The sequence below is a fragment of the Myripristis murdjan genome, chromosome 8, assembly GCF_902150065.1.
Source record: "Myripristis murdjan chromosome 8, fMyrMur1.1, whole genome shotgun sequence".
Classification (NCBI taxonomy): Eukaryota; Metazoa; Chordata; class Actinopteri; order Holocentriformes; family Holocentridae; genus Myripristis; species Myripristis murdjan.
In genome coordinates, this window is record NC_043987.1 from 16,470,858 (window position 1) to 16,496,198 (window position 25,341).

The 25,341-nt window shown below is 41.8% G+C and overlaps 2 protein-coding genes across 2 annotated transcripts; both read left to right on the forward strand.

Moving 5' to 3' along the window:
• Positions 1–15,589: 15,589 nt before the first annotated feature.
• Positions 15,590–21,435, forward strand: LOC115363167 (cytosolic Fe-S cluster assembly factor narfl-like). Its single transcript, XM_030057267.1, has 11 exons — positions 15,590–15,656; positions 16,473–16,568; positions 16,713–16,856; positions 16,987–17,116; positions 17,306–17,440; positions 17,709–17,827; positions 17,943–18,072; positions 18,161–18,233; positions 18,580–18,717; positions 19,101–19,258; positions 19,774–21,435. The coding sequence occupies exons 1-11, from the start codon at positions 15,591–15,593 to the stop codon at positions 20,013–20,015; spliced, it is 1,431 nt and encodes a 476-aa protein (XP_029913127.1). The 5' UTR covers position 15,590; the 3' UTR covers positions 20,016–21,435.
• Positions 21,436–22,586: 1,151 nt separating this feature from the next.
• Positions 22,587–25,341, forward strand: LOC115362907 (methionine-R-sulfoxide reductase B1-A-like). The gene is made up of 4 exons (XM_030056894.1): positions 22,587–22,810; positions 23,943–24,085; positions 24,313–24,427; positions 24,832–25,341. Exons 1-4 carry the CDS (start codon positions 22,756–22,758, stop codon positions 24,849–24,851), a joined length of 333 nt encoding a protein of 110 aa, XP_029912754.1. The 5' UTR covers positions 22,587–22,755; the 3' UTR covers positions 24,852–25,341.

The following is a 25,341-nucleotide window of genomic DNA, read 5'->3' on the forward strand; positions in this document are numbered from 1 at the left end:
GCTCCAGAGACCCAGGCTGCAGAGACCCAGGCTGCAGAGACCCAGGCTCCAGCAGAGAACCAGGCTCCAGAGACCCAGGCTCCAGAGAACCAGGCTTCAGAGACCGAGGCTCCAGAGACTGAGGCTCCAGAGAACCAGGCTGCAGAGACCCAGGCTCCAGAGACCCCAGCTCCAGAGACCCAGGCTCCAGAGACCCAGGCTCCAGAGACCCAGGCTCCAGAGACCCCAGCTCCAGAGACCCAGGCCCCAGAGAGCCAGGCTCCAGAGACCCCAGCTCCAGAGACCCAGGCTCCAGAGACCCAGGCTGCAGAGACCCAGGCTCCAGAGACCCAGGCTCCAGAGACCGAGGCTCCAGAGACCCAGGCTGCAGAGACACAGGCTCCAGAGACCCAGGCTCCAGCAGAGAACCAGGCTGCAGAGACCCAGGCTCCAGAGACCCCAGCTCCAGAGACCGAGGCTCCAGAGACCCCAGCTCCAGAGACCCAGGCCCCAGAGAGCCAGGCTCCAGAGACCCCAGCTCCAGAGAACCAGGCTCGAGAGAACCAGGTTCCAGAGACCCCGGCTCTAGAGACCCAGGCTCCAGAGAACCAGGCTCCAGAGACCCCGGCTTCAGAGACCGAGGCTCCAGAGACCAAGGCTCCAGAGACCCAGGCTGCAGAGACCCCAGCTCCAGAGACCCAGGCTGCAGAGACCCAGGCTCCAGAGACCGAGGCTCCAGAGACCCAGGCTCCAGAGACCCGGGCTCCAGAGACCCAGGTTCCAGAGAACCAGGCTCCAGAAAACCAGGCTGCAGAGACCCAGGCTCCAGAGACCAGGGCTCCAGAGACCCAGGCTCCAGAGACCCAGGCTGCAGAGAACCAGGCTCCAGAGACCCAGGCTCCAGAGAACCAGGCTCCAGAGACCCTGGCTCCAGAGACCCAGGCTCCAGAGACCCAGGCTGCAGACACCCAGGCTCCAGAGACCGAGGCTCCAGACACCCAGGCTCCAGAGACCCAGGCTCCAGAGACCCAGGCTCCAGAGACCCAGGCTGCAGAGAACCAGGCTCCAGAGACCCAGGCTCCAGAGAACCAGGCTCCAGAGACCCTGGCTTCAGAGAAATGCACCAAAGAGCTGCAGCCTGACCTCCAGAGAACCTCTCAGGCAAACTGCAGTGAAACCGCAGAGGAAGAAAACGCTGCCAAGGAGGACGAGCCCTGCCAGAAGAGCGAGGCTGGAGAGAAGAACACTGAGGAGCTCCAGCTTGAGCTGCAGAGCGCTCTCAGTGTTGTCAACCAGCAAGCCACAAAGATCAAGGTATATGAGGAGGAGACAGCAGCTCTACATAAAGAAATGATAGAGATTAAAAAAGCTGTCCTCAAGCTGCAGGCCGAAAACACCAGCACTGAGGAAAACATCCAGCGCCTTAAGATACAGCTGATGGAGAAGGACCGCATCCAGAGCGAGGCTGACTCCAAAGCTGCCCAGCTGCAGGACGCCCTTGAACACCTGAGGAATGAAAAAGAAAAGATGCAGGAAAAGCTTCTGGGTGAGGGTAAGCAGAATCAGTTGGACACTGCTACTGCAGACCTCTGCAGCAGCTGTGCCCGGCTGCAGATCCAGCTCAGTGAGGCGCAGATCTCCCTTGTCAAGGAAAGAGCAGCCCTTGAGCAAGCTCAGGAGGAGAAAGAACGAGAGTGGGCCGAGAGAGAGGCCGCCATGCTGGACAGGATAGCCGAGCTGGAAAGGGAGAAAAGCCAGCGTGTGGCTAAAAAGTCCACAGCATGGAGGAGGTTCACTCGATCATTCAGAGCCCTCTTTTCCCGCAAGAAGGACAACGAGGAGACGAAGCAGAAGAAGAAGTAGAATGATTCCATCAGCAAAAAAGACTTCAAATTCTTCTGTTTCCTCTTGAGAAGAATGTGCACACTACCATCTGTGCTCACATAAACACTCACATACTCCTGCATCAATCTCCAACCCTCCACCCCTCCTGCTCCATAAAAAAAAAAAAAAAAAATCTCAAATAAATACAACACTAACAACAATTTTACTTTTGGATAATTAGAAACTCCATCACATTCATCTGTGTGTGTGAAGTAAACTGTAATTGTGTGGTTTGATATAAATTTTGTTGAAATGGAAGCTGCATCACTGTTACTCCGCATCCAAGAGTCACATCATAATAACCATGTAATACTAAGGTTGAAGTTTACATTTTTTTTTTTTTTTTTTTTTTTGGTAGAAACTAAGTCTTCTTTTTCTTTTTTCTTTTTGGAAAACATGGTATCGATATGAACTTCATACAACCTTGGGGTCACCAAATACCCAGTGCATGTTAATTTCTATAATGTTGCTTTTATTTAGCTTTTATCTAAACTGAGCTACTGGGAAAACGTCTTGGCTGGCCACCAGAGGAGGAATTGGCCTAAAGTGATGATCTAATGATCTGTTCTCCTGTCTTGACAAATGAGGTGCAATACCCTGCTGTACTCATTAATACACAAGTATTTATGTATTTCAGTATTTTAAAAGAAATCCCGGTGATTTTGCATGTTTAGTGTTCATGTCTCTGTGATTATTTTCTCAAAGCAAGAGGCGGTATTTTAGAGCTCCAATATAATTTTCCTCCACCTTTATCCAGCCATTGCTTTCCATTCATTCCATAACAACATGAAAATGAACTTTCAGAGACTTCAGACTTTCTTCACAGCAGTTTTCCATCACCATAACAAAGACGTCCACATTAGTTTTCCTAAAAGCAGCAGCACCGTTGTGTTTTGATGACCTGAAACTGAGCAGAGTGAAATGATCCATTTGCTAGAAAATACATATTCCATTAGATTACTCAAGTTCAGTAATACATTCTAAATACTTTGAATTATGTTTAGAATACTTGCTTTTGAGAATGCTTTTATTTAACCCTCTTCATAGAAAAGGTTATACAAGTGCACAAAAGACAAATGTGGTATGTTTTGTCCTGCAACTTCTACCGTTTGAAGAAAATGGTGAAATTTTCTTACCACTTGTTATAAGAGATAGTGTATGGGCCCAAGACCAATATTTCCCTATTCGGTACCACTCAAAGGAACGAAGGTTAGTTATATTTTTTAAATAGATACATGTCTGTAGATTATATTTTTGTATGATAGCCTTTCCAGGTGAGTAGCTAAATCTTGGTTATCAGCTCATGTAGTGAACCACCCCCTAAGGAAAATTGCATATTAAACGCAGGCGCATTACCTAGTTTACACTCATGGTTAGGTATTTTCTCAGTGTTCAATAATAGTGCGTTTGGTATCATTTTAAAGGGGACCCTCTAAGCTTTCATTTAAACCCAATTGTGAACGTTTGTGACATATGTGGAGGTCACTGCAGCTCCTCAAACCATCAAAAGCATGCATTTTTTTCCACAATTTACGCATAAATTATGTTCTTTCTTTCAGTCCTGTGGCATCTTGGAACCTCAGAGACATAAAACACAAGTACTTCAATACTAACCTGTTTGTAAGCTTTCAGAAAATGTATAATATACCCATATAATTTTATTGTGAGAATTCAATATTGAGGCTAAGGCAGCGGTGGCCATCTTAGGAACCTGGCGAAAAGTTTGAATAAAGATAGTTTCAAGAATGGAACCAAGCTAATCTTCATTATATTTTCTCCTGGCCTCATACTTCATATTTGACACTGACACTGGCTTACCAGACCTTGTTAGGTGTTTCGCCTCAAAAACAAACAAAAAAAAATTACCTGTCTCACAGTCACTTCTCACAATGACATAATAGTAAACGTTTTGTGAAACCTTAGTCATGCAAGTATTGTAGTACCATGTTTTTCATCCCTGGTGTCCAGATTAACAATAACTTTGGAAATGGATTTCCCACCACTGTAAACCTATAAAAAGGGGTATTACTCGACCATCTAGGTCATCAAGATCAAAAGTTGAAAATTGGCAAAGATGGCCACCGCTGCCTTAACCTATATATTATTCTCACAATGAAATGATATGGGCATGTTATACATTTTGAAAGCTTAAAAACAGCTGAGTATTGTAGTACTTGTATTTTGTGTCTCTGGTGTTCCTAGATGCCACAGTGCAGAAAGACAGAACAAGGTTTAAGTGTAAATTGTGAAAAAATGTATACTTTTGTTGGTTTGAGGAGCTGCATTAACCTCCATATATTTTAGAAAGGTTCACAATTGGGTTTGAATGAAAGCTTAAAGGGTCCCCTTTAAAATGATGCCAAACACACTATTATTGAACACTGAAAAGATATTTAACCATGAGTGTAAACTAAGTAATACGCCTGCGTTTAATATGCAATTTTCCTTAGGGAGTGGTTTACTTAATGAGCTGATAACCAAGATTTAGCCACTCACCTGGAAGGCTATCATACAAAAATATTATCTACAGACATATATCTATTCAAAAAATATAACTAGCCTTCGTCCCTTTGAGCGGGACTGAAATCTCATCCAGCCCATCGACTATTATAAAGCACACAGCATGAGTGACAGCGATGCTTGGGAGAGAATCTCCTAAAAGTAGTGGTCAAACAACTACTTTTTCCTCAATGACAGTAAGTCCAAGCAGAAAATAAAAGGTATCATGACAAAGGTAAGTCTTTGGGCTTTCAAGCTGTGTCAAAATTATTTTCAAACTCCCAAAAATGTCTGTGTTTTCGCGAGTTGAAAAAGTGTGTGTTTCTGCTTCTCTCCCCAGATTTTGGGTTCCAGATATGATGGGAGTCTATGGGGGAGAGAGCAGGCAGTCCTGCCTCGTTAAGTGTCACCATTTACAAAGTTTAAGCTACTTTGCTTTTGTATTTACATTTTTCAAAGCAAAACTAGTTTTCCTACTACTTTACCCGAATTTATGTATGTGGAGTGAAAATTGAGGCCGGTGGAGCAATTTTAAGACCAGATTTTTAGGCGATTTTCCAGGGCTGCTCCACTCTAGCCATCAGGTCACTCTAGCCATCAGGTCATTCTAGCTTACGCAATACACACTCATTCAAAAGTCATAGGTGGCTCAAAAATGACTCCAAACTTAAACTGTGTTTTATGGCAAACTAAAACAGACATGAAAAACTGAAGATGACACACATAAAGCTGAACTTGTGCTGACCCGTTTAAGCTTTGAATGGAGTCTGTGGGCCAAAGAATGACAGAGCTGTGAGGCTTTGAAAATGCATCGGTGTCGGCCGGTTCCCCATTATTTTTCAATGAGGGTGAAAATCGCGATTTTGAATGTAAATTACGAAAAATTGCAATGCCGAATCGTTTTGAAAATCGTCATACCGCTTCTTCTCAATAAGACGTTTTTTTTTTTTTTTTTTTTGTATGTGGTGTGTGGACGCAGGTCAAAAGCTCTCTTTCAACTAAATATGGACATTATATAGATGTTCATATTATGGCCTGTCTCAACGTCTAACCTCGACTAGTTCTGGCTGTCTGTAGACATCCAGAACTTGGCCAGGCTGAACGACATCACTCAATGTCATGTTTCAACTAAATATAGACGTTATGTAGACGTTCAGATAGTGGCATGTGTTAACGCCTATCTTCGACTAGTTCTGGTTGTCTTAGTACGTCCAGAATTGGGCAGACTGAACCTTTTGTCTCAATATCATTCATCGACTAATTCTGGAGTCACATAGACGTTCAGATTGTGGCCTGTCTCAACGTCTATCCTCGACTAGCTCTGGCTGTCTGTAGACTTCCAGAATTGGGCCAGGCTGAACAACATCACTCGGTGTCATGCTTCAACTAAATATGGACGTCTTATTGACGTTCAGCTTATGTTCTGGACGGACTGATGTGATATTGACTTCTTTTGGACATTCATGGACGTTGCTTGCTCAATGGGAAATCTCAGGGATTTTCCTGAAGAAAGAGGCCAGCTGCTCGGTGCACTGCAGGCCACACCACCGCTGTCAGTCCAGGCAACATCAGGAGGATCCGATTGCTCCTAGTGCATGTAAACTGTTGTTTCTCAGTCATCTGATTAGCCTGGTAACCCACAATAATCAGATTTTTGTGTGCATGTAAACGGAGTAGGTTATCTGTTAGCACTGAGATAAGACAAGGTTTTCACGAGTGTTACACAGTTCACACATTCACCGAATTGATATAAATCAGAATACGTGGTTCATTTTCATAATCTCCTTCCAGCATTTTGCCCTCTGTGAAGGAACTCCCCTAAATACATATGCAACAAGGCACAGAAGCACAAAAAAGTCACCATCACCCCTCTCGTCTGTGTGCGGGCACTAATTTTCTGTTGTGCGGTACAGCAAAGTGAAACAGTCACTTTTTATTGCCAAAAGAAGGTTTGTGATGACACAAAATGTTAGGAAATGCCATCGAAAACATCTTTATAAGGTGCTGGGCCCCCACAAGCCCCAATAACAGCTTCGATGCGCCTTGGCATAGACTCTACAAGCCTCTGGAGCTCCACTGGAGGGATGGAGCACCTTTCCTCCAGAAGATATTCCCTCATTTTGAGTTCTGACTACGGCGGTGGAGAGCGTTGTCTAACACGTTGCTCCAAAATCTCCCATAGTTGTTCAGCTGGGTTGAAATCCGGTGATTCTGAAGGCCATGACATATGATTTACATCATTTACATGCTCATCAAACCATTCGCCGAGCTCTTGTGCCATGTAGACAGGGGCAATGTCATCCTGGACGAGAGCACTCTCATCAGGATAGAAATGTTTCATCATGGGATAAAGGTGATCACTCAGAATAGCTTTGTATTGATTTGCAGTCATCGTTTCATCTAAGGTGATAAGTGGACCCAAACCATGACAGGAGAACGCCCCCTGCAGCATAATAGAGCCGGCAGACCCCCTCACCGTGGTGGTCAGACTTTCAGGCCAGGAGTTTTCTCTTGGCATGAAACACATTTGCACTTGCTCACTTGTTGAGAATTTGAGAGATTCCTCACCTGACCAGATCACTTTTTTTTCCACATCTCTGTAGACCAGTGACTATGGTTTGTGCACCACTCAACTCTCAATTCTGCGTTTGTCTTTGTTTTGATGGGTTCATGCACCGGAAACTCCTTAAAATACCCCTCTCTGTGTAGCTGGCGGTGGACTGTTCTTGCTGACACTGTCTTATCACGGCCTGCGTTGACATTCTCAGTCACCTGACGAACAGTGGCTTCTCTGTTTTTCTCCACATATTGCTCTAGCGCGCGAGCATCACTGGTGTCGAATGTGCGCTTTCAATCAATTTCCAACCCTGTTCACTGTTCCCTTTCCCACAGAATTATATGCAGATGTCACTTTAGACACTGTTCCTATTGAAACACGAGCCAGCTGAGCAGTCTCTGTGACTGAAGCTCCTGCCATCCGAGCCCCAATAATGACTCCCCTTTCAAAGTCACTCAGATCTTTTCCTCTTATCATCTTGATTCAGAATCAAGGTCAACTGTTCCGTGTTTTATTACATGCTACCCATCACAATACTCATTGCTTAATCATACTGTACAGCATACCTGTGTGGAAGCATCTGTTAGAATTTATTCAGGTTTTTCCTTTTAAATTGTCTCAAATCTGTTGCCTCAAACCAGGAACTGCACTGCCAGCTGGACTGGACTGGAAAATGTTACAAAATCAACGCCCTTAACCATTGTGGTTAACTACAGTGATGAAAAAAAATATTATCGGATAATATTACTAATTTACATTGCCTAAAAATTCACTATCTATCAAGGTCTGCCGTCTTCTCTCTAAGACGTCAACATTAAGGGGACTAAGACAGAGTCAGATGATGAACGGTGGTTACTATTTGATAATTATTATGTATTTTATTTTATATTTTCCTAACCCTAAAAATATAAACTGCTAGTTGGCTTTCATGAACCACTGATTTCAATTTCAAAATAATAACAAAAATTAAAAAAAAAAAAAAAAAAAAAAAAAAAAAAAAAAAAAAAAACTATAAAAAAGGTAGCTATGCATATGTTCCAGAAACTTTAAACAATAATAATTAAGTGAGTGCTATATTCTTACCAATGTAGGCTAGAGGGTGTACCCAATTTTAACACTCATTTTTCTTGCCGCCCCTCACTGTCTGACGCCACACTAACTTAAACACAATTCACATGAACAAGCATCAAAATGTGCATTTTCACAAATGCTGAAAAACACTCAGAGACAATAACAGTCTTCATATGGGTATTGTGTAATTAAACAGTGCACATGTGCAGAATAATACACAGAAAACATAAAATTCTTCTGCAGACATAAATGAGAAAACCAGAAAAAGCATCAATATTGTAAATGCCTGTATTTAAACTCTGTATCAGGAGGATGATTTGATGGCATGAACTCATCAGAGCATACATTCCATACTGCCTCAGAGTAATTACAGTCAAACATACAATGGTTGTTCAATTCTCAGACATCTAATGAAGTCTAAAAATGCAAGAGAGGGAACGTGACAATTGGATATCGATCTTGGTATCTATACCAGACTTGAAAAGACAAGTTGTGTTTGAAAAATAAACCAAACTATAGACAAAGGAGGTAAATCAATACACCCACCTGCCTTACAACTACTTCTAAGCAAGGCACTGAAACCCTTAAAAAAAAAAAAAAAACTCCAGTGGCACAAGTGATCATTATCTGACAATGATTTGGTTGTGGGAAATGATGTAAAGTAATTGTGATTCCTGTAATGTGGCCAGTACATGTGCATATCTTTAGGTGACACAGCCATTCTACTTATATGGTGAATAGACTCCCATTTTAATGTTCTTATAATAAAATTAGCCTTATTCAATGGCCTGTATTTGGTTTATGTTATATATGGATTAATGGGAACAATACAGAAGACTTGAAAGCTGTTATACACAATAGCAGATTTCAATTTGCACATAAAAAAAAAAAAAAAACCTTCACAAAAAAATGCCCAAATTCACATAAAAGTTTATATGTTTGGCTGAGATGGATAAGTTGGCAAATTGAATATGAGAAAATACAATTAAGGCTGATGGAAACACTGGATCTCCCTAATTTGGATCCACCCTTTTCAGGATAATTTGACTCACTTGACTTGCATTACTCACTTGTAAATATTATTTCAAAGCATTTTGGATGGAAACATACGTAGTGTTGCATTTAAATGACTGACTCCTTTCACTGCAGGTTTTTTTCATCTGTGTAACATCAGACTTGTATATGGTTATGGGTACATTTTGATGTCAATAAAAATCATGGCGGTGAGCAATATTTACAATTACTACTGCTGCTGAGTCAGTTCTCCTGTATCACAAGTAACCTCTGTGAAATGGGTCGACTTTTCATATTTTTGCAGATTAATCATTACACTTGTGCATGGATATATAGACAGGAATATTACGTTAAGAGAGTTATTCATATTAAAGGTACGTGTAAACAGTTTAACCTTAACCATAGCATGGCCAGTAGCTGGATTATTCCTGTTAAAACATTAAGTGATTTCTCTGGGATGGCTTATCTAGTCAATATGACAACATTGCCATCATGATCACTTTTCATGAATTTTCATATGCACCTTCAGATTTGCACCAAAACTGAATTGCATTCCACAAACATGGCAGCCGTACGGCCTCTCGCCTGTGTGTATTCGCTTATGGTTCATCACCTGCGCACTTTGGCGAAAATGTTTGCCACAAATATCACAGGAGTATGGTTTTTCTCCTGAATGGTATCTCATGTGGGTTTTGAGATGACCACTCGTGCTGAAGACTTTACCGCACACATGACAATGATATGGTTTCTCTCCTGTATGACTTCTCTTATGGATTGTAAGATTCTGGCTCTGACTGAATGCCTTCCCACAGATATCACAGCAGTATGGTTTCTCCCCAGAGTGGGTCCTGGCATGCACAGTAAGATGCTCTTTTCGGAGAAATGCTTTGCCACAGTCTTGACATGTAAACTGTTTTAACCCTTTGTGTATTTTTGAGTGCACTCTGAGAAAACGGTTTTTGGTGAAAGTTTTGCCACATACATCACAAAAATGGGCTTTATTGTGAGCACACTGTAAATGTCTTATCAACTCCTCGGTGGATTGGTATGTTTTCTGACAAACATCACAGTCAGCTGTCCTGTCATGTGTTTTTATGTGCTTCATTAAGGAACCTATGTATTTAAAAGCCTTGCCACACAAATGGCAAAAACTACGATCATCAGACTGACTTTTGGCAGAGGATTCTTCATGAGGCAACACTTCACGTCCCTCCTGCGTACGGCTGTCAGTCTGTCTTGGTCTTGCCTTTGTTTTTCGTTTCTTGGACCTTCTCTGTGCTCCTTTGCTCTCCGTCCAATCCTCATCATCGCTGTTCTCACTCTGAGCTGCAGAGCAGTCTGAGGAGAGCGGCTCGAGTTCAGGTATGACTTCTGTGTCTGACTGATTCTGATTCTGCTCACTTTTCACAGTAACAGGAGAAAGAAAAACATCCCCTTGGTTTTGACTGTCAATGTCAAGTTCCTCCTGCTCTTCTTTAACCTGTGATATGTTGGCGTCTGTCTGAGACATGTAATCCCTCCAGTCAGTATCTTCTACACCAGCACTGGTTTGAGAGGGTCCTACAGCTTCAGCCTTCACACTTAAGTTTGACTCTTGTCCCATCTCCACTGGTGTCGAGGGCAGTGGCTGGGCCAGTGGAGTTTCTGCAGCTATAAAGGAGATATAAGTTAGATGACTAATTTTGTTATGACATGCTAATGAGTTAGCTTTCATAGATACCATATTTACTGTACATGAAGACCATTTAGCTGTGCTCTGTCAAAAGGAGTCACCATAGTCCATTATATGATAAAAGTGTTCAAAATGCAATTGAATGGAAACATTGCTAGATAAAATGTAAATTAACTTTTTAAGTTCAACCATGACTTCATTAAAACAAAGGTGACTGGAATGAGGGTTACTCCAAATGATAAGTGGAGTTCACAAAAACTGGGCAACTTACACGATTAAGTGGCAGAATAAATAGAGATTATGTTAAATGATAAAGGTGTATGATTAGCCAAACAAAAATCTCTGAAGCTGAGTGATAAACCACAAAGCTTTTTAATCCAGTCACTTTTGAATTTATCAAGCCACCTCACAACTTCATAAAAATGAATGACTTGAAATGAAAAAATTAAGAAATTAAATGACTTTTTTTTTTTCTTTTTTCCACCATTTTAATCAAATAATCCTTCAATGGAATTATTTATTAATCGACAAGCATTTTCTCCACGTGTTTAATCTTTCAATTTTGGTTAATCCCATCATAGTTTTAGTGTGTGTGTTTCAAGGACAGACTCTCAGTTGGATTGTTACTTCGTTTAATTTTACACATTAATATTTAAATTACTTCCTTTAGCTCGGCTGCCTTCTTGGTGTAATTTTCTGTTTGCCATGCTGAATTACACAGATTATTTTTTTCCCAACTCATCTCATGGTTTCACAGGCCTGTAACACACCGACTGCTGCCCAAGAAATCCCGTCTGGTTTGATCCCTGCCACGGGGATACAAACACACCTCATCTTGTTCACACGGATGACTCACAGAAACACATGCAGGGGCCTCATGCAGGGGCTCCACACCTGATCTGTCGCGCAGCAGCTCCAGCTGTTTCTGCAGCCCGTCCACCACATCTCTGCAGCGCGTCACCTCGGCGTCGTACACCGCCAGCGTTTTCTCAAACTCCACAAGGATTTCCCCGGCCGCTGCGGACAGCCGCTCGGTCACAAAGGCTCTCAGAGACATCATCGCTTAAAAAATATGATGGAAATCAGTTTTAGCAAGCTAATAGACGACTAGTCGGCAGCGGCATCCCACGACGGAAGCAGAAATCCTAATAATTTGTCATATGACGCGCTACAAATACAGCAAAGATCGTATATGTTTGGGAAGAGTAGTTATCCAGGACTGGAATCAAGCTCCAGGCAGTGGTTGTTTTTTTGCCCAATACATGAGCAGCACTGGGGAGGAGCATGTGTCTGCAGACCCGGAGACTGCAGATTCAGGCCCGCAGTTTTGGGACCCGCAGTTCTAGGCCCCTCGCAGCGACACCTACTGGACTGGACCCGCAGTACAGGACCCGCAGTTCTACGCCCCTCGTTTTTCCGCGACAGCGACACCTACTGGTTTGGACGATTGTAAAACTGCACCGCGGTCCTGGACCTGCAGTTCTAGGCCCCTCGTTTTTCCGCGACAGCGACACCTATTTAATCGGAGACAAGTAATGACAGACGATCGGAGTGCAAGGATTCAACGTGGAGCCAAGTTATGGAATGGCCTTAGTGATGTTTTAAAATTGTGTAGCTCTCTGTTGAGGTTCAAAAAAATATTGAAAAGTAGAATAATAAAGCATTACAATGTAAACTGACTGCAGTGTGAAATTAACCCTTGTTTACCCAAAGGAAAAGTTCCGAATCCCACCCTTTGACCAAAAAAAATGGTCAAGCATCTACCCTTTCATAAAATTATGATTTTTAAAAATCATTTTTTCCAGGGTTTTTCGTTCCATTCTATTTATTAAAATGTTGTTAATTATTTTAAATCATTACTTAATCAAATATTAACCCTTTACATGCCTGTTTGTATCATATACTACTAATTACAATTTGTGGAAAAAAACATATACTGAAACTTTGTCAACATACTAACAGGTAATAAGATTATTTTACTATTATTATCCCAGTGTGACATGGGTTGCCCATCACCCACAATATTAACTCTGGTGCATTATTTATTTATTTATTGCAAGAAATGAAGTGGCGACTGTGAAACAAACTCTGTGGTCTGTTCGCTGCTTTCAGAGCTGGTGTGAGGAGAACAAAGAGATTTTCACCCGATCTCAGCGTCTGTGTTGCTTGGCAACCATTCTGCCCACTTTCTTATTGGATTGCACGCTATTGCTTGGTGGAAGAGTAAATACTTCTCAATTTAAGCAATAAGCCCCGAGAAGCAGTGGGTTACAGTGATTTCACAACGGCTGAGGAGCGTTTTGCCGTTGTAAAATCACTGTAACCCACTGCTTCAAGGGACTTATTGCTTTTATAAAACGGTTACCCTCCATATAGCCCATAAAATAATCACACAAGAAAAAAAAAAAATCAATAATTTATTGGTAATAATGCCACAATAAAATTGAGAACTACTCATTCTTCCACCAAGCAAGATAGAGTGGACAGAACGGTTGCCAAGCAACACAGACGCTAAGATAGCTTGAAAAAGCGGCATATATACCAGCAGTTAAATTATCAACAACGAACGTCAAATTGATTTTGCCAGGCCTAGGCCTACAACATAATGTTTATCTGGTGCGTGTGCATATCTCCGAGACGGCTCTGATTCCAATGAACAAGCCAATAATGACATCCATATCCTTATTTATGCTGTTTAATTGGCATTGTAGTAAACTGTCAAACAACTCCGTACAGTTGTATAGCAACTACAAAGCAACTGCAGAGAAAAATGTCTGGCTACGCTCATGAAAAAAAAACCGTTAGAATCACCAGATCCCTGGCCTGTTTCCCTGGCTTGTCCATGCGCGTGCACGCAAGACAGTGCATGCACGCATATGTGCGTGCACGCACGGCTTTGCATGAGTGTGCCTGTACACATAAGAGCAATGAAAAAAAGTCAGGGGAATCACACAGGCTCCTGTTCCTGCTCCTGTTGTGCATATGCGTGCATGCAAAAACATATTGAGGTGTAACAAACCTTTAATCAATTGTTAGTATGTAGTATTTTGGTGTGATAAACGTTAAACCAGTGCAGTATTGGGGTACAATAAACATTTAAACTGTTAGAATTGAAGGTGTAATAAACCTTCAAAGCTTCTCCTTTACTGATTCCCGAGGGAAATTCTTGCAGTTTTGCAGTCATCCAGTAGGTGGCGCTGTCGCGGAAAAACGAGGGGCCTAGAACTGCGGGTCCTGTACTGCGGGTCCAGTCCAGTAGGTGGCGCACGCGAGGGGCCTAGAACTGCGGGTCCTGTACTGCGGGTCCAGTCCAGTAGGTGTCGCTGCGAGGGGCCTAGAACTGCGGGTCTCAAAACTGCGGGCCTGAATCTGCAGTCTCCGGGTCTGCAGACACATACTATTGGGCACTGGGTGGCTCTCCTGTACGGCTGGGCGAAAAAAAAAAAAGTTACTGAAATGTGAGAAGTATGGTGCCCGTATTACACAAGATGGATCAAGGCATTATTAACATTTATTCTGGAAAAAAAAAATCGAATTCCTAATCCTAGTCTCTGATGATTTTTTTCTCATCATAACTAAAACACAGAATATCTAACAAGAAGTCCCTTAAACAGTTTATATTTTCTGGCCAATTCGCTATGGCAAATAGGAATGTGAGTTTTACAGCTGTAATCATGGTTTCATGGCACAAAGGTAAACTTTTCAGTGTAACAGGATACCATCCAACTGGTTTTATGTGAGCGCCGCCAGACTGAGGAGACTACAACACATGAAATCATAGATTGCACTAAGCATGATCAAGAATGACAGTGTGTAGCATACCCGGTTGACTGATGGTCTGATTGATGCTCTTCAACTGATGGTTCATAGTGTTTTATTTTGATGCAACAGATACTGTAGCTTCATGAATTCCTTACGCACTTGAACACACCGTAAGAGCTACAAAAGATAACAAAATAAAGGTATTACCATTTTTACCATAGACTTACAAAATTATTAAATAAAATCACATTTTTAATCTCTGACAATGAAATAAATCTGAGTTTTCAATGATGAAATATGACCTTTTTAACCCTTTTTAACTTTGCGACATCCTCTTAATAGAGTGCCATAGATAAATGTTTTTAACTTAAATAAAATACTTATGCAGTCACTTTTATGTCACTCATACATTTTAAACATTGGACACTGCAGTTATAGTAACAAACATATACTGCTGCATTTCTCTATGCATGCAGGCAAACTACAGAGAAGACAGCTGCTCCCTTTAAGGCTGACAGGAATGCCTTTCACTGGGATCATATAACTTAGCAGCAATGCTAGCCAAAACGAACAAGCATAAAACTCTGCAAAACTACAAAAAAAGCGCCACAATATAAATCAGCATTACACACAAGTTGAGATGGAATCATGACAAACCTTTTGCCCTTATCAACCAGGTGCTAAATGAACAAAACAGCAGTATTCACATAAGACCGGTACGTTTCTGCCGTGCAGACAGTCAATCCTTGTTTACGCCGAGGTTTCTCACTTCCGGCGTAACTCTCTTCAAAATAAAAGCGCCAACCTTAATATCCAGCATAACGGAGTAAATAATAAACGAACTATAAGAAAATAATTATGAGGCACATACACAAGGAAAGAACAACTGTAGGAAGATGCTGCGCTATATTAAAGGTCATTTACACAGTGTATCAATGAATCTGATGAAGCTCAGGAACCTCAGCATTAAAACTTGGACCAAATCTACCAAGTGGGTCGAGCAGTCCAGTTTGGTTTGAATTTGAATGGGTATGGATGTAATCTTTGGTCTACACTCCCGGGCAGAAGGGGGCGCTGATGTACCCGATACGATGGTTGCCAACCTTAGTGAAAAAAAGGAGGAAGAATGTAAACTTCATGGCTGCAGTAAATATGGCTTCCCAGTTCAGCGGTGTGTTGCAGTTGACAGACCTCGATGACTTTATTACGCCCTCTCAGGTTGGGCATTTGTTATTTTTTATATAGAATCAAGTATAATGTCACTCAGCATCCACGTGTTAATGTAGCCGCTATGTAAATATAGTAAATACGGTGTGAGATACAATGTAACATGCCTGTAACTGGAGGCACAGCTCGACTTCATGGTGAATAAGCCACAGACAGTTACATCTTCCATTTGAATGTAAAAAATATGCAGATATAAGAAGCAAATTATACCACCCTAAACCTAGATTTTGTGGTTTTATTGCTTTGATGTGGACCAGGTCAGCTCATGTATTCATCCTGGTGCTTTTCCATCTCCTCAGACTTCATTATTATTGTGCTGTTTACAGTCAGCTGTATTGGCCTGATCACTTTGCTGTTTACTGGAAGGCTTTGGCTGTATTGGTTCACACTGATCAGCTCATTTATATTGATCTGACTTCGCAGCTGTTCTCTGTCAGGACTGCTGAATTGGCCTCTCTACAATATGAAACCACCAATGTGCTTTTCAGCTAACTTGTCAGAGACTCAGTGAATATTCTCTCTCTTGGGTACCTGAGAGTAAGTCACCAAGCAGGTGGAACGGCTGGAACAGCTGTACTTGGACTATTAGCTGGTCTCTTTAGTACAGACAGATCTGCTACAAAAAAAAAGACAGTAATTGAACATTGTCTTTTAATAACTGAGACCTGTCTGACTTCCATCCTTGCTGACCCAGATCTCCTTGTACTGGATGAAGCTGCAGATCCTCAGCACTGGTGTTAATGGTGCATTTGAGCACAAGCATTTTGCAGTTTGTTTCACAGCTGTATGTTCTGTCCTGTTTTGCAGCAATGTGTAAAACCGGTCAAAGTAGAGAAGAAAGGAGGTAAATCTGTGGCCAAAATTCAGATAGAAGATGATGGCAGTTATTTCCAAGTCAACAAGGTGGGTGTGGAGTTTTAATTTAATCAAAATGTAATTCAGCACTTGCATTTGAAGTGGTAATCCAAGTGTGAGTGACAAATTATTGTCCCACCGTTCTCCTCACCTCTGTAAATAACCCACCTACATGGTGACTTGTGTTTGCAGGATGGTGGGAAGCAGAAGCTGGAGAAAGCAAAGATCACACTAAATGACTGTCTGGCCTGCAGCGGCTGTATCACCTCAGCTGAGAGCGTCCTCATCACACAGCAGAGCCACGAGGAGCTCTTCAAGGTGCTGCACAGCAACAAGGTAGAAACACCATACGGATGGACCTATATGTGTGTGTGCATGTGTTTATGTGTTATACTGCTGGTTAGCAAATCTCTGGACTGTGATGAAAAATATTGTGTGTGTGTGTGTGTGTGCTGTCCCCCTGCAGGACGGTGCAGCAGAGCAGAAGATAGTGGTGGTATCAGTGTCGCCTCAGTCCAGAGCCTCTCTGGCAGCACACTATGACCTCAGCAGCAGTGAGACGGGCAGGAGGCTTACTTCCTTCTTCAAAGGCCTTGGTGAGTGGAAATGAAACTTGTTTTCAGTCCCATGTAAATTGCACTTTCCACAACGATGCGATAAATGAAGATGAGACAGGTTGTTGTTCAAGATGGTTGATCTTAAGAAATAAGACCCTGACAGAAAGTCAGTTTGCTGAACTCACTGTGAGGAGAGAACGGGGTGTTAACAGGATGCCGGTGTTGCAGGGGTTCACTACGTGTTTGACACCAGCTTTAGTCGGACCTTCAGCCTGCTGGAGAGCCAGAGGGAGTTTATAGAGTGTTTCCAGAATAAGGAGCAGGACAGCAAGGCCCTGCCCATGTTGACATCTGCCTGTCCAGGTACTACACTGAAACTATCCTAGAGCTTATATGTTTTTTATGTGTTATTTATATGTGTTTTGTTTTCCTTGGGGAATGGGTTTTCTGACAAAATATTGTGACTGTAATGCTGCTTAGCAGCTGTCTCAGATGTTTGGTTTTATATAAAAGTTTTAATATAAGAAGAGGTGTCACTTGTTGAAGTGACATCTACTTCTCTTGATATTCTAGTATTAAGAGGAAACCTTTCTCACTGTGTACAGTATGTATGTTTTGTATGTTTGTTCAGGGTGGATCTGCTATGCAGAAAAGACTCATGGGGAGTTCATTCTTCCATACATCAGCACCACTCGTTCTCCACAGCAGATGATGGGCTCCCTGGTTAAAGGCTATTTCACTGAGCAACAGGTAGAACACAATAGAATATGTATTTGTGTGTGTGTGTGTGTGTGTGTGTGTTAAGGATGGGAGGAAGATGATGATGATGATGATGATGATGATGATGTCTTGTGTTTGCCATCAGCGGTTGAGTCCTCAGCAGATCTACCATGTGGCAGTGATGCCCTGCTTTGACAAGAAGCTTGAAGCCTCCAGGTCAGACTTCTACCTGAACGCAGCAGAAACCCGAGAGGTCGACTGTGTCATCACCTCAGGTAGGCGCTCTCTCTCTCTCTGCACACACGAGCTGTCAGGCATCCCCACGCTCTTGTCATCTGTATTTCAGTGTCTCTGTCATTACAGCCGAGGTTCAGAAAATGCTGGAGGAGGAAAATGTGTCCCTTAGTGATGTGGAGCCTGCACCTTTAGATCCAATGTAAGTGTTGTCCATTTTTTCATGAATCTCTAATAAAACAGGAAAATGTATCAAAAACCAATTTGTGTTAGTCTGAAAAAAGATGAACAGCCTTGTCATGAGGTATTAGTAGAGATGCAAAAAAACTGATCAGATAGCCCTTAACATTTATGTGTGTGCATGTTTCCTCTGCATTTACTCAGCAATGATATGACATCAAAGCAAGAAAATAACTGTTTCAAGAGGAAATATGAAATCTAGGGATTTAACCAACATGGACACAATAGGACCCTTGACTTAAAAGTGTCCAAGCTCTACCACATCATAAAATCCCAGCAGAAATGCTGATGTGTCATTCTCCATGCAGGTTCAGCAGTGTGTGTGGTAACGACTTCCTGAGCCACTCTGGCAGCGGCTCAGGCGGCTACCTCCACCATGTCTTCACCTCCGCTGCCAAGCAGCTGTTTGGAGAAGAGGTGAAGAACCTCACCTACAAGACCCTCAGGTGAGTCTGGTTCAGCTGCACGGCTCACAAAGAGGAAATTAAATCCTGATTTGACTAAAAAAATAAAACTTGTGCTGCTTCAGAATGCTCTGTGGTGATTTGTGGCACAGAGTTATGTGCTTCCTAGATCTCAGTCAAGCTTGAATTCAGAACAAGTGGAGAACAGGTCCAGTGCTCATGAAGTGTATCTTAAAAGGTTAAATGATATTAGAACAGCTTTCCTTCTTGAAGCCTTCAGGTCAGAGAGACTTGGCCGTGGCTGTTAGGTCATGTGACCAGGGATCCTAGAATCACTGGTGCTGCTTTAGAGGCTTTATAAACAAACTTGAGAGCTGTTCTACTGAAGGCCCTCTGTTTTCTCACCTTACCTCCACCCTCCACAGGAACAATGACTTCCAGGAGGTGATGCTAGAGAAAGATGGAGTTGTCCTGCTGCGCTTTGCTTTCACCTACGGCTTCCGCAACATCCAGAACCTCGTGCAGAAGCTCAAGAGGGGCAAATCACCTTACCACTTTGTAGAAGTCATGGCCTGTCCCTCAGGTGAGGAGAAACATGCAAATGGTTGTCTTTATATGTGGGAAAATTTGAATATATGATGCTTAACCTCTGCTGGGGGAATTTGAAAGGACCATAACAGTGATTTTGCATGCACAAAATGTTTATACTTCATTTTTCTTCTGATCTTTTTTCCAAAAGCAAGCAGTCATATTTTAGAACTCTTACCATTATTCCTACCTTTTTATCCAGCCTTGGAATCCATTCATACAAGACAAATGTAACTTTCTTAAATCATCCACATTACTTCTACCTAAAAGCAGCAGCAGCGTTGCATTTTGATGACTTGACATTGGGCTTAGTGAAACGGTCTCTCCCCAGGAAAAGTTTTCTTTACACAGGAAATGATCAGTTCTGTGGTTTATGAATGGTGACAACTTTGTTGGCTGCAGAAGCAGAACTGTAAGAATCATAAGTTAGGTGTTTCAACCAAAAATTTAAATTTGAAAATCAACCGAGTGTTTACAGAGTGTTTCCCCCACCTTCTGTCACCACTTCAGGCTGTCTGAACGGAGGCGGACAGTTGAAGCCCTTACCTGGTCAGAACCACAAGGAACTGCTGCAGAAGGTTGAGCAGCTCTACAAGGCAGAGCAGACTGTAGCGCCAGAGGAGGAGACGCGTGTGGCCGAGCTCTACCAGTCCTGGCTCAGCAGTGTGGGGGAGGAGAGAGCCAGAGAGCTGCTGCACACCCAGTACCACACTGTGGAGAAGATGACTAATGGACTCGTTATGAAGTGGTGAAGGAAGAGGAACATTGTGTTGTAGCCAAAACTCAAGTACAGCTGAGAGGGTGCATTTTCAAAACCTGACATTATTAATGTTTCTTCTGTAGACCGTGACCACAGAACCGTCCAAAAGAATGCCCAGCTGCCCAGAGCCAACATGGCATAGGGAGGAACTCGCTTCTTGGGCTTCTTTAATATTTCCTTTTCTCACTGCAGGAATCTCAGCACCTCTATGGGGTCTGTCTTCCCTGTGAACTTCTGCACTCTTTCCTCCCTGCAGCAAAGGGAGGAGAGGTGAAAGAGAGAAGGAGAAAGTTTAACAAGGGCAAGGCAGGGGACTAACTTTTTATTTCCTGAGGCCATTTTTCAAGCTATTTTAGGAGAATAGAACCTCAAAATGTCATTTTGAGCTCTGAAATAACTTGTGCCTCCACACACGCCTACTTTTATCTTCTGTGAATAGTTTGTCACTGTGTGTAATTAATATTTATTTTGGTTGAAAGCCCACTCAGCAGCAATGTTCATATTCTAGGTTTGACACTAAAGCGGGTCATTTCAAGTGGTTTATACTCTTGATGTACAAATTCTACCTCGGCTTTCTGTACCACAGAAACTAATTTAAAAAATTGCATTTTGTTTATATTTCTTTTTACACACGCTAATAGATATATGGCATTTTTAGTTCTGTTAAAAATTATAAACCTGTCCTTAGCATGTGTTGTCAAGAAACTCAATTGGTCAATTTCGGAGGTTCAAGCAGCTCTACATACTGAAGTGGTGTACACTTCAGCTGAACTGTCACCCTCCAGCTGGCACAATCCCCCAGCTATCTGGGCACACACGTACCTGTCTTACATGTGGCCCAGTTACTCTCTACAAATTGAAGGGCAAAAGAGTCTTTCAAGAAACATTAGCTGCTTTGAGGCCAGCCATGGAAAGGGGGGCCCCACATTGTGTTTGGGTGCCCTTCAACGAACAGCTGACAAAACTGGAGGAGGAGTTATTCCAAATGCAGAGGCCTTTTTCAACCAGCTGAGGAACTTGGGCACTTCAGTAGAACTTTTTGTTGTGGGAGAAGGAGATGTTGAGAGTGCAGGAAATGTTGGATACACTCCTACTTGTGCCTGTCAAAGGATCAATGAAAATCCACAAAGTCATCAGTTTCTCCCCAGGTAAATACCGGGATGTAACTTACCTTTGCCAGGCACACATGGGTGTACTGGATTGTGCCTGCTTTGGGCTGAAGAAGTTGAATCGGATAGAAGAGCCAAGCCCAGCATCATAAGGTCAAAGGAAAACACTGTGTAGTGTTGCATGGTGAACCATGATGGTGCACTCTACCCAGAACTCATCCTGGAGGTAGAATATGATTTTGAGAGTAAAGTGCATAGTTAATGGTAATGGTTAATGGCTGTTGAGGGGAATAATGTTTACATTATTAATGTTCATGTGAATGTTTAATGAATTGCCTGTCTTTAATGAAATGTGTTCATTAAAGACAGGCATGTCCTGCACACCTGGTTTCTCTTTTGTCCACCGTTACTTGTGTATTTTTTGAAAATTAAATAAAATCAACAAACATTAGGCTTAGTATGTATTTGTGGTTACTTGCAGGGTATGAACTGGCAAAATGAACTCAGTTAAAATGGGACCAAATTCCACTGCAATTCCTTTTTATTCTGAAAGAATATTCTAATAATACAATGTTGAATCCAGTGAAATTACATTGTGCTGAAAATAGAATGTATGAATGAACAAATGTTTTTTTTTTTTCTTTCTACATTCTACTTTATTAAGATATAATTGAAGGGTAATGTAGGGGACATTTTAGCTCCTACAAAATGCAAATATTACAGTAATTGTGTATTCAAAACACTTACTAGCCTAATAGAGATGAGAATGTGCTGTAAAAGGGTAGACTTTCAGCTTATGTCACATGAAGGATGTGGTCAAAATTATTAGATCAGAATACCCTGAGGTGGACCAATATATTTTTCTTATTGTTTCACAAACCCTCCTTTGGATGGAACAATAAAATCATGGAATTTTTTTTTTATAGAAATTTTTTTGATGGCACTGAATAGTAGGAATGACGCAGTCACTTTAATGAGATATAAAGCTTGAATCAGTGCATAGAAACTGTAATTTCTTGAACATTAAATTAAAAAATGTTACACCTATATCTGTAGTTTGAGATGCATTATTTGGATTTTTCTACAGAGTAGCTGAGCTTAAATTGAAAAACTGCCTCCACCTCAATTGTTTTCCTCTGAATTAAGTCCTGAATCATACACACAAAATGCATGTAAGCTTAATACATTTTGTTGTGTGACCATTGTTTATGTCGTGAGGCTTTTAATGTTTAATTTAAAAAATATATCTCATAAGATTGAATCTCACATTAAAGTGTAGTGTATACTAAGGCCTCACCTTCACTTGCCTCTGCTACAATAACCTAATTTCTATACAAAAATTGTGTGCACGCGCGTCCGTTCTTTGCCTTAAAAAATAAAAACAAAAATAAAACGCAAAAGTAATTTCTGTCTTTTATTTCAAAGACGATTCATAAGGGCCCAGCCACAGAGGCGGTCAGCTCTGCCGGTCTCTGCAAACCGGGACAGAGTAACACCTCTGTCGCGTCCTCCCCATCTTCGCTGGTCGCTCAGCAGGTTAGCTAACTTTTAGCGAGTGCGAAGCAGGCGCACTCAACCAGTCACACGAAACGGATTAACCTAAACTGCACTGAAAGCAGAACGATGTCGTTTTGCTCCTTCTTCGGAGGAGAGGTCTTTAAAGACCACTTCAAACCAGGTTTGACTATGATATATAACATTATTAGTGAGAATAGTTTAGCTAAAGCGGCTAAGTCGCACTAGCCAGTGCGTTAGCGAGCCGTGCAAGAGTAACCGGCGTTTGCCTCGATAAGTGCAGATAATTTTACGGTGGAATAGAGCCTTAGCTCCTGTGCTTATTCTCCACATAAAGCCTGATGTGACTGACGTTAAACACGGCCGCAGTATATTAAACACGTAAAGGTAGGGGCACGGCAATACTCAAAGTAGCTAACATATTGTAAACTTGGTAGACTTGGGTAACCCACGTTCTGATTACACAACTGTTACACAACCAGCTTGTCTGTTATGAAAGTTAATGTTACACTATGAGAGCAATTAACTAGTAAATGATTTATCAAATCGTAAGGTCATTCATTCCGTGGCAGTAATTCAGTTTTGGATTAAAAGTTCCTGAACTCTGCGAAATCCCAAAACAAGAGAGCCACGTCTGTGACGTCACCGCGTAGTACGTTGTTCGAAGATGCTCCGTTTACAATGAATGGGAATGATATATACGTCTCGCGAATACAGTTTGTAGGCCAGAGCATCTGTGGAGCACCACAGTTTTCCTGTCACCCATTTAGCTCCTGCGATTTGGATATTGCACTTGGCCATATTGTAGATTAGATAATGTTGCAATTCATTCTTCAGTCCTCAGCCACACTGTTTTCTTGGCCACCACTCTTGACATCAGCCTGTGGAAAGAGTTGTTCATGCACCTTGGGAATGAATGAATGAATAAATAAATTAATACATTATTGTATGTATATTTCGATGACTTGTATATTCTTGACCACTTTTATCTTAGTGGTCAGTACTTGAAGCTCAACTCTGTTGTCTTGTTCACTTGGGGAGTTGTACTGGTTTTGTTTTTTGCTGTTTGTTTACTCTGTATTGTTGTATCTGTGTGTGCAAAATTTCACAGTAGTGGATAACAAAGTATTATCTTATATTTTGAGCAAACAATATGCAATGATAGTATGAAATCACTGATACTACCACTGACTGTCAGGTATTACAAATCTATCTATCTATCTATATATATAAAGACTAAAGATAGTCCTCTGGTCATGTCTATGAGTCATCATCTCCAGTCCTCTCCTCCCCAGGGCTTTATGTGTGTGCCAAATGTGATCATCAGCTGTTCTCCAGCAGGTCAAAGTATGAGCACTCGTCTCCCTGGCCCGCCTTCACAGAAACCATCCATGAGGACAGTGTGTCCAAACATCAGGAGAGACCTGGGGCTTATAAGGTTGGGGGTGTAAAAAGGCCACATGAATCCTCAAGAGAAAGCACAACACATGTATATCTTAATTTGTAGAGGCCAGTATACAGCATACATTCTTGTATACAGTATGGAGTGTGGGGGTTCACATCTCACATCACAAGTTAACTAAATAGGTGTCACAAACTCAAAGTCCTTGAAGGACTCCTGGAAGTTTTTTGGGAATGCTGATTTGGTCATGTGATGTGTTCCAGGTGCGGTGTGGGAAGTGTGGAAATGGATTGGGTCATGAGTTTGTGAACGATGGACCGGCCAAAGGAGTGTCTCGCTTCTGAATATTCAGCAGCTCACTGAAGTTCGTCCCTAAAGGTACAACAGGCAAGATTATATAAATATGAGTGGGTTGCAACACATTTTCCAGTCCCATTACTTTGGAGTTTATGCTGGAATGCATTGAAATGACCTTTTCATTGCAAATTCTGACTTTGAGTTTACAAATTTGGGTATCTGCAGACCATACATAAAAGATTTTCTCCCTTAAAGGTCCCATATTCTTCCATTTTAAAGCTGCAGTACAGTTGGGTATGATTTGTCGTGCTCGTCTGTGTCAGTTCAAAGACTGAAATGGAGTGTGACTGGATGCATTTCAGCAATTGTTTAGTGTCCAGTTTTAATGTGTTGACTGTAAGCTGTCCAAAACCGCCAACAGTGAACTAACATGATATGTAAGCATCATTCAATCCTCCATCTTCCTGTCTCTCCAATCTGCACAGACAAGGTTGATGGACAGTAAGGTGAGCTGCCAGAGGGAAGTGGTACAAGAGCTGTGGAAAGTCTTCTGTGCTGCTGAAGGTGTGGACAGTGAATGAAGCGTTCTGGGACAAAGCCCAACCTGGGACCTCCAGGACACTGATGGACAGTGGCCTCGCTGGACAGCAAGAAGCAAGGACTGAACAGCTTTGATATGCAATGAACACAATGATAGCTGACAGATGCGCACAATCAGTAACCAAATTAGCCTCATTGAATATGCAATCGTTATTTTGTCCTTTTGCTTTTTTTTTTGTTGTGTCTCGTGGAGATGGCACAGACTACTCATGATATTCAAAGACAATACATCATTTATTTTGGCAGATGTAGCAAAATGAAATAGGATGAAATATCTGTACTTTTTTAAAAAATCACAAGATTGCTATTTTTATGGACATTGTCATCAAGCTTTATGTAAATTATTCACATTGTTTCCCTGATATGAAAAACTCCAATAAAAGTATCTTACATTA

Excerpts from the sequence above, each read along its gene's own strand:
- LOC115363167 (XM_030057267.1), top strand. The coding sequence starts at position 15,591 with ATGGCTTCCCAGTTCAGCGGTGTGTTGCAGTTGACAGACCTCGATGAC. Across the intron at positions 15,657-16,472 it reads ACTTTATTACGCCCTCTCAG|CAATGTGTAAAACCGGTCAA; the intron begins GTTGGGCATTTG and ends CCTGTTTTGCAG. Across the intron at positions 17,441-17,708 it reads GTTGACATCTGCCTGTCCAG|GGTGGATCTGCTATGCAGAA; the intron begins GTACTACACTGA and ends ATGTTTGTTCAG.